The sequence below is a fragment of the Rhagoletis pomonella genome, unplaced genomic scaffold (genome assembly GCF_013731165.1).
Source record: "Rhagoletis pomonella isolate Grant_MI unplaced genomic scaffold, Rhpom_1.0 Rhpom_scaffold_00014, whole genome shotgun sequence".
NCBI classification, from domain to species: domain Eukaryota; kingdom Metazoa; phylum Arthropoda; class Insecta; order Diptera; family Tephritidae; genus Rhagoletis; species Rhagoletis pomonella.
The window spans coordinates 17,712,499-17,722,057 of record NW_023458568.1 but is presented as its reverse complement, the minus strand read 5'-3'; the positions used below and the strand labels follow the sequence as shown (position 1 = coordinate 17,722,057).

General features: G+C 35.7%; 1 protein-coding gene across 1 annotated transcript in view; it reads left to right on the top strand.

Moving 5' to 3' along the window:
* The first annotated feature begins 232 nt into the window (after positions 1 to 232).
* LOC118749048 overlaps positions 233 to 9,559 on the top strand; it is a 100,015-nt gene continuing 90,688 nt past the window's right edge. Inside the window, exons 1-4 of the mRNA XM_036483838.1 lie at positions 233 to 421; positions 1,793 to 1,981; positions 2,181 to 2,311; positions 2,446 to 2,556. Of these exons, the coding sequence (XP_036339731.1) occupies positions 233 to 421; positions 1,793 to 1,981; positions 2,181 to 2,311; positions 2,446 to 2,556 (620 nt within the window). The remainder of the gene's footprint in view (positions 422 to 1,792; positions 1,982 to 2,180; positions 2,312 to 2,445; positions 2,557 to 9,559) is intronic.

The window sequence follows — 9,559 nt, the reverse complement described above, 5'->3', positions numbered from 1 at the left end:
CTTTAATTCAATCGGTACGTTAACTTGCAGTGTTCTGTCAGGTAGCCAGTAAGAGTTTTAAATTCAAGGTATATTTCGGAGTTTCTCTTGAAAAGTTATGAATATCTTTGATTGTATTCCCTTCGACTTCCGCCAGTGTGCAGCAATTCCCAGCTAGCTCCTAAGTAGGTCTGCAGTGTATCCTTTAGATGTACCGCAGAAAGGCTCGGAACCATGCAAACGCATTTGCAAGATGTTGCAAGTTGTTGCCATCAAACCCTTCATGTCCCTGAACCCTCCACAACGGTACGCTATTGCGGGCGCCCAGGTGGCTCAAGAGTTCACAAGCCTTGATGCCGTTTTAAAATACTCTAAGGCTTCTACGATAAAATTCGAGAAGACAGATTTCGATTGCGAAGACCTGCGCCCAGAATATGGTTGGGTACAAGCCCATTGGCAGACTTTCCTGGAATCTTGGTCCAAGTACGCCATAAAGTATATATCGATGTTCGTATTGTATATTGGCAATAATAAGGGTATACGTTTGTACTGAGGAATCATGTTTTCGGCCGCCGGTATACGAACGCACCGGTGAAATATTCATTTAAAAAAAAATTGCTAAAATGTTTGGAGATACATATTTTCTATTTTTATAACTATTACTCGTAGACCCGAAACCTACCAAAATCCAATCAAGCCTACCAACCTACCAAATCGAAAAAAACCTACCAGTTTTGGTAGGAAAAGCCCATGTTTGGTAACACTGGTCTAGGTGACATGAATTACCGATAGAACGTAGGGTGGCCTATTTACACGGAACTTAAATTTTAAGAAAACGTCATACAAACCTTTCTTTAAGGTGCTGTATCTTGGAAACCTTTTAACGAAACTTAATGAAAAAAAAAATGTATTTCTTCCGTTTTATTATGGGCTTTAATTGTACATTTTTTACATTAATGTGCAACGTATAAAAAAAAAATTAGTTGAACATTTTTTTATTTTTTTTTGATTATAGAATTTTTAAAAATTTTTATTTTTACATATAAACATTGTCTATAGTATCAGCTTTGAGTGCCCAAATAGGCTTAATGGGCTACTTATGTGTATGGACTCTAGATCGTCTAACGCTCAAGCAATGCGATAAATAAACATTGAAATTTTATGAAATTGTATATTTTTGAAAGAGGAAAGATGTGTAAAAAACAAAAACAATATGAACAAATCATAATAACTTTACTAAAGGGTCTGAAATCACGAAAATCCCTTCAAGGAAATGGCAGAATTGAACTTTGTTGCAAGTTTACATAGGAAATCTGCTTGCGACGGGATTGGAGGCAATTTTAAGAAAGGTAAGAATAATTTAGATGTAATTGTTAAAGTTTGTTGAATTTTTATAATTTTTGTACGTAGTTTGTAATGTTGATTAAAGGGGCGCTGGTTATGTAATGTGCTAGATTTTATAAAAAATTATACATATTAAATAGACAAAAGAAAAATAGCTAAAACTGGCCAAAGGTCACTTAACTTAATCAAGAGACCACAAGTTTATGTTATACGTACAATAAACGACAGAGCGCATAACGAAAATTCAATTTTATTCGCAGTTAACAGGCTTCCACACAGATGAGAAAGATACTAAAACGTAAAGAAATAAATTCATTAGTAAGATCGAAATTTGCAAGTGTTTATAAATTTATTCACACACATACATATATGGCATACATATGGACATCTTTGTGCTCACCAAATATGCAAAAGTTAGATACGTAATTGCAAATTATTTATGTACCCTTTCAAATATCGTCATCCTCAGCGTTGGCTGCATTGGAAGCGAGAGACCGTAAGCTTCCTCACCGTTCTTATCCCCTGGGAATTGCGTATCAAGGAGATCGAGTCGCATTTTGGCTCCGGCGTAGCATCCCATTTCACTTTTCTTCGCTGGCTTATGTGGGTAAACATCATGATTGCCATACCATTGGTGGCATTCGTCATCGGGCCTGAGGTGAGTTACGCTGAATAATTCTAATCATTTCGTCAATGTCAAATTTTCGCGTCATAATGCCATCTTGTCTGCAAACTTTCATTCCATATCTATGTACGTACATATGTATGTATGTATGTACTTACTTTTCATCATTCCTACGTCAATGTCGTCATCTGCGTAAACCGCGGTCATTTATCAATGTGTTGGACTTCGACAGTACTTTGCTACGAAGAAAGATGAGACCGATCCCCGTAAGCGTATGACCGAGCATGAGTATAAAGTGGCTGGAAATTTCTTTACATACTGGGAATTCGAAGGTTACATTAAATATTCGCCAATGTTTTACGGGTAAGTAAAAAAATAAATATAATAATCAAAAAAATGTTATTAGTAATTTTGTATACATTTGTATGCAATTAAAGGCAATGACTGAACAACTTTGTTTTATAAAATTTATCATAATTTGCCATTTTTGCTTTCAGTTATTATTCGAACATATCCGGTGCCAGTACGTTGGGCTATAAATTACCAATGGCTTACTTTCTAACAGCTGTTGTTGTTTATATATACAGCTTTGTGGCCACCCTGAGGAAGTAAGTAAAGCAAGAGTAAACTGTTATTATTTAAATTTCAAAAATAGAAATTCAAATGAATTATTTGATTTTCCTTAAAATTGATTTACAACTTTAAAGTTATTCCAAAATTGTAAGATATGTTTGTAGCTTGAAATATTTTATAGAATGAATAGCGAAAAATCAGGGTCAGGAGATTCTCACTAATGATTATTCCTTCTTATTTATTTATGAGATTTGTCACGGTAGAGGATATTCCATATTTATTTATCGCGCATGAATAATGCTAGCAAATTTAACTTGGCTCATTGTTCGAGTACTTACGTCCACTTGTTGCGTACGTGCAGAGTGCATTTGCCTAAACCGTATGCATGTAAATGCGTAACGAAAAGAGATATAATTTGCTTTATAATCTATGAATCTCAAGTGTTTATTATCCAATATGTTTGATTACAATGAAAATTCTAATTCAAAGTGCCAGAGGGGCGGATTTGAAAGTTAACGATGTGAAAGCGGTGGCGGTCAGTAGAAGACTAAAAAACTTAGGCTGGCGCGCTCGGGTCTCCTCGTACCGTCGATTTACAATTCAAAAATCGGAAAAACACGCCACCCAAATTTACGATATACAAGTTAATATTCTAAAAAGGTTTACAATTCATTTGGTAGGTAATCCATCTTCAAATTTGAAAAAATACAAAATTTAAAAAGCAAAATCGCGCAGCTGTCCCTCGTCTACAAATCTATCAGATTTATGCCCATGTTCTCAACACTCATATTCGGAGTGCGATTAACAAAAAATTTTCGGCTGTCTTTCAATCGTGGTGAACCGGTTTGGAAAATCGAGTCCATCACCATTTTATCGCACACCATCTTAAAAAGAGGCGCATATAGAGATGATACTTATTTCATGCACCCTTACTAATTCCTCTTACTCATTAAATAGTTTGAGTTTTCTTTTTTAAACAGATGACAACCCTCATTAATATCCTTAATATTCAAACTAAATATTTCCTAAGACTCCTTCGCTTGATGTCCACATTTTAATATTTCATACAATAACTTATGTATAATTTAAATAAAATGGGCTTTTTAAACAGATGGCGCCACTGTTAAATATATTTTCAAACTAAAACCTCTTTAAACCTTTTTCGTGTGGCACCCATATTCTTATACATATTTAAATTTTCTAATTCCCTTAATTCAAGTTGTATTTAATTTAAAAAACGGAGAACAACGCCCCTACATTCAGTTTAGAAATAAAGTTATCTCAAAGCCATTTTGATTGATATATGTACATATTATAGTAACTTATTTAACCAATTGTATACATTCACATGTGACCGCTGTGTTGTAGTGGTTAGCAGTGCGCGCTACCATTCCGAAGGGCCTGGGCTCAAGCCCGATTCAAACCAACATCAAAAAATTAGAAGCAAAAAAAGTTTTTCTAATAACAGTCGCCCCTCGGCAGGCAATGGCAAACCTCCGAGTGTGTTTCTGCCATGAAAAACAGCTTCTCAAAAAAATACAATCGCCATTCGGAGTCGACGTAAAACTTTATGCCCCCTTTGTGCGACAACATCAAGGTGCACGCCACAAATCGGAAGAAAAGCTCGGCCAAACACTAACATATGTGTTAGCGCCAATCTATTATTATTATACATTCAGTTTAAATTTATAAACAGATGGTAAAAATGTTTAAATATTTTCAAAGTAAAACCTTTTTCGTCTGACACCCGTATTGTGATGCATTATATATTATCTAATTCGCTTAATTTGAGTAGAATTAAATTTTTCAAACAAGTGACAACCTTTTATACATGTAGTTTGGAAATAAAGTTTTTTCAAAACCATTTTGATTGATATCCTCTTCTTCTTCTTTATTGTCGCTGTAACCACCTACGCGATTTTGGCCGAGTAAAAAACAGCACACCAGTCATTTATCTTCTGTGCCAACTGACTCCAATTGGAAATGGCAAGTGAAACCAAGTCCTTCTCCACCTGGAACGCAGAGGAGGCCTTCCTGAGGCATCGCGACACGCGTTGAACATTTTCGTCCATTCGTCTATATTGTTGTAAAGCTCTTAGAGCTCATCGTTCCATCGTCTGCGGTATTCGCCATCGCTTCATCAGATGTTTTAATTGTCCATGCCGTCGCGCCATATACCAGTAGCTCGTTTTTGTAACAATTCTCTACCAACGCGAATCCATATATGAATTCGCCGCCGTTTTCTCTACTGCTAATGAGTAGTAGAGTATGATGTATATTCTCTACCAGTAGAGAAATAATCGGTAGAGAAGAGTTACAGAAACGAGCTACAGGACAGGCTTGATGAGTGACTTTACTTCCCAATTTCCTACTCAGTCTAAAGTAGCACTTGTTGGCAAGAATGATTCTCCGTTGGAATTATTATTGGTGTTAACGCTGATTCCGAAATAAACGAAGTCGTCTACTTTTTCAAACTTGTAATCAACAGTGTCGAGGGTGCCAAGAAGCATATGCTCTAACTGTTGTTTTGTCCTCGTTCACCAACAGACCCATTCGTTTTGCTTCTCTATCTAGCCCCGAGAAGGCAGAACAGACGTAGCCATGGGCGTACGCAGGAGCAAGCCCCCTCCCCTAAATTCCAAAGTTTCATTGTGAGTTTATTTCTATTAACTTATAATCAATTTCCGATTCAAAAAATTTGTGCAATGAATTAAAACTTTGGGTATCTTCACATCAATTTCGGTAGTTTTGGTAAACTGCTGGTTGTTCCTCGATAATTTTATCAACTGTGAACGTCCTTTTCAGCTTACTTTTGTTAGTCTGATAAACAGTCATTTACTTAAAAAAGGTAAAATAATTATTATCTGCAAAGAACGTAAATCTATAAGAAGAGATAACACGTTATAATTGTAACGAGTGGGAACATCAGGAGTGGGCTTTCTCTTTTACCCAAATACGTTTTGTGATTGGATGAAAAGAGAAGGCGCGCTCCTGATGTTCACACTCGATACAATTATAACGTGTTGTCTCCTCTTATAGATTTACGTTCTTTATTGTCTGTTAAGATTTTCTCTTATTTTATACTTGAATTTATGTTTAGTTATGCTTAGCGTTCACAGAGTTGTTGTAGAAAAAACAAAAATGAAATCATCACTAAAACAATTTATCGATTTGCAGAAGACACTCGAAGACTATTGTTTAAATCGGGGCTGCTCAAAATTTTTATAATGAAGTGAAATGACAATATATCTAAAAAATTTATGTGTACACTAAAGGCCTCGCCAGATAGAAATTATTTTCTGCGTCACAGGGATGCTTTTGACTGACATCGAAGTTAACTCTGTGATTTTGAATAGAAGACGCCGCATTGACAACGCATGCATTAGAGGTATACGCCGCCGGGCCACGCCGCCGCCGCCGCCGTTCTTTGTCATTTCACACGCGCCGCCGCCGAGTTACGAAAATATCGGCGCGGCGGCGGCGTTCGGCGCCTAAGGAATTTTGTACAAAATTTTCATATTGTATGCACATTGAAATACATCGTTTGAAGGAACTAAATACTACTCGTATAAAAACACTATTTTACGAAATGAAAATTACATTTTTAAAAGGGTTTTTTTTTTGCATAACTTGGGCCACTGAACATTAAAAAAAAAGCGTAACTCAGAAAAAAACATATGTGACACGTTTTTCGATCGAAAGCGTTTATTACAGTTAAATTAGGGTCGAATACTGGTAATCTGACGATTTTTTCCGCAGTAGAAATTTTTTTTTAATACTACAACAATACTACTTTTTTATATACTACATCAACAAGAAAGTTATACTTTAACGCCAATATCTCAGAAAGCTGTTTTAACAGAAGCGCCCTTATTGCATCTAACTTCTCAATTATTGGAGATAAAACAAAGACTAGTGATTTTCCTGTGTTTTTTTTTTAACATTTTAAACAGAATTTTAATAAAAAGCAAACACTTTTTTTGCTAATTTTTACATTCGTAAGTTACTCTATTCTGGGGTCCCACAGACGTATACAAGAAATAGGTGGCTGTGTAAAAATTACGTTAGTATTCTTATGTAGTGGTCAAGCCCCAGGAAGGTTTTGCTCTCGCGCATCGCAATATTTTCTACACAGAATTAAAGTCCCCCTTTTTGGTAAAAATTACTATTATTTTGCATTACATTCTGCTCTCCTTAGAAAAATTTGGCGCTTAATATATTAGTGGAAATTTTAACCATTTATAAGCCATTTTTCAAACAGTGGGTCAAAAAGACCCGTTCTGGTGGGAGTTGATGGGTTAAACTTTTGGAAAAAAGTAGGCCAATCTTATTTTCCGCAAACCCGCAAAAAATAACCCGCAAAAAATCCTAAGAACTCCGTAATTTAACATAACGGTTGATAAGCTTATTGCAAAAATTTATTGATAGCGACATAAATTACCCCAATAACTTAACCTTTAAATTTTTTTATTTCTTTAAATTGAAATAGTACATACGGATTTGCAGAGTACATAGAGATGTATGTATATTAGGGTGCCCATCGAAAATCGTTTTTTTGTACGTTAGTACTACATATTTTCAAATTGTGGAAATTATCGATGGTCTAATTTTAAAAAATTCTTTGAAATTCAAGCAAAAATAGTCATTCAAAAACTCATGAATCTAGAAAATCGTAGTTTCTGACCTAAATCGACAGGCCGCGACCTCTAAATGGCCTTTAAAAAATCTATAAAAATAGGCAATAATATTTCTCATAAAAACGAATCAAATTAGGGGGTTGGGTCTTTAAATTTTCAAAAAAAGCATTTTCGATGGTAAACCTAATGTATGTACTATATAGACTTTCTTCTGTTCGGCAGCAGTCAATGAATGAATTAAATAGAATTATAATCTGATGACATGATAAGATTAGAAGCTTCATGGCTCTTTGGAATCTACCTTATGGGCAGTAGCGCCGGCGTTTCCAGACGCGCCGGCGTCGCCGCCGCCGCCGATTATTTTTGAAGTTGACCACGCCGCCGCCGCAAAGCCTGTCGGCGTAAACCTCTAGCATGCATGGCTGCAACTGATAAAAATCGCCCAACTCTCAACTTTTGACGCGCGTGAATGCGGCAAAACAACAATGTATGAAACGAATTCAAACCAGCTGACTTTTTGCCAATCAAAATGAGCCGTTTTGTTTGCGGCAACGTTTTCATTGTGCCGCCTCCCCATGTTATATGCGTCTTGTCAGTCAAAATCATCCCTGTGACGCAGTAAAGAATTTCTATTTGGCGGGGCCTTGAGACTTATTATGTAATTTAAATAAAGCTAAAGATACAAGTTTATTTTTATACCCGAGCGCACTTGTGCACAAGGGTATATTAATTTTGTTCACATAACGGTTGTTTGTAACAGCCAAAACGAATCGAGATAGATGTAGACAAATGTATACATAAATGCTCAGAATGAATAGAGAAGTCGACTAAGCCATGTCTGTCTGTCCGTCCGTCCGTGTACACGATAACTCGAGCAAAAGTTGAGATATCTCAACGAAATTTGGTACGTAGGTTTCCATTTATCCAAGACAGGTTGGTATTGAAAATGGGCGAAATCGGACAGTAACCACGCCCACTTCCCATATAACGATAATTTTCAAAAATACGAAAACTTCGATATTTTAGTAACACTGGAGATTATTCACTCAAAATTGATATTTACAATAAGTTTTAGACGAAAAATAAGAATATTATAAATTTTTTGAAAATGGGCGTAGCCACGCCCACTTATCGTTACATGTGTATATCTTGGTAACCGCTGCACCAATTTCTTCCACACTTGGCACAGTTTTGGCCTTGGTACAGCATACTAAATGACCGAAAATTTAAAAAATCGGACACTAACCACGCCCACATCACATATAACGGTAACTTAGAGAAATACAAAATCTTCGATAAATCAGTAAATATTAAAGCTAATTTATTCAAAATTAATACTTGCAACAATTCTTTACCAATAAATACGTTTATGGTAAAATTTTGGAAATTTGGAATTTTCAAAATTGATACTTGCAACAATTCTTTACCAATAAATACGTTTATGGTAAAATTTTGGAAATTTGGCGTGGCACCGCCCACTTATGATCACAGATATGTATCTCTGTAACCGTTTTACCAATTTGTACCCAACTCGGTGTTTTTATTGTGCTTGCCACATAAAAGCAAAGCGTTGAAAATTATTGAAATCGGACTAAAATTACGGCCGCTTTTCATATAACGGTAAATTTCAGAAAAGCTTGAAACTGCAATATTTCGAAATTTAACAACTTCCCTGTCCTCATACAATGCATTTTGTTAATGCCCCACGTCCACAGGTTTTTTGCTCTAATATGCTAAAGAACGTCCATACCCAGCAAAAAACACCATTACCACAGAAGCGAAAGTGGAAACGAGCTAGGCGATGGGAATCGCTTACCCTTTCGCTTCAGGAAGGCCTTATTTTAACATGGGCATGTCATTGGCGGTAAGCCCTTACCCGCAGCATTACCTTCAAACGAAGGGAGAACCCATGGATAAACAGAATCCAGAGAAGCGAACAAAGAATGCCTTACAGAGAAACTAATGTAGAATGCCCAGATGAGTACATACTTATTTATATTAAATCAAAAAATGTCTTAAAAGATTAAAATTAATTAAAATTTTTATAAATCAGTTTTTATACAAACATGTATGTATTTGGGTATTTAGATTTTACTTAAAAATCGGTATTTACATACATGCATATTCAATTAAGCTTAAAATTGTATTTCCTCACTCATGTACTTCACTTCATTGACTGACTTCAACTTCGCTGCAAATTGAACAAAGCAAAACATGATTTTTATGCGAGACAAATTTCCACAGAAAGTAACGGTAGAAAAAGAATTTTTGGATTTTCATTCTATTTTTCAGCTGACTACGATGCAGCATTCTACTTTGCATTCTCCGAAATGAAGCAAAGAAGCGAAATAAAAAAAATATTGTAGGACATTCTACTTTGCATTCCCTGAAATGAAGCAAA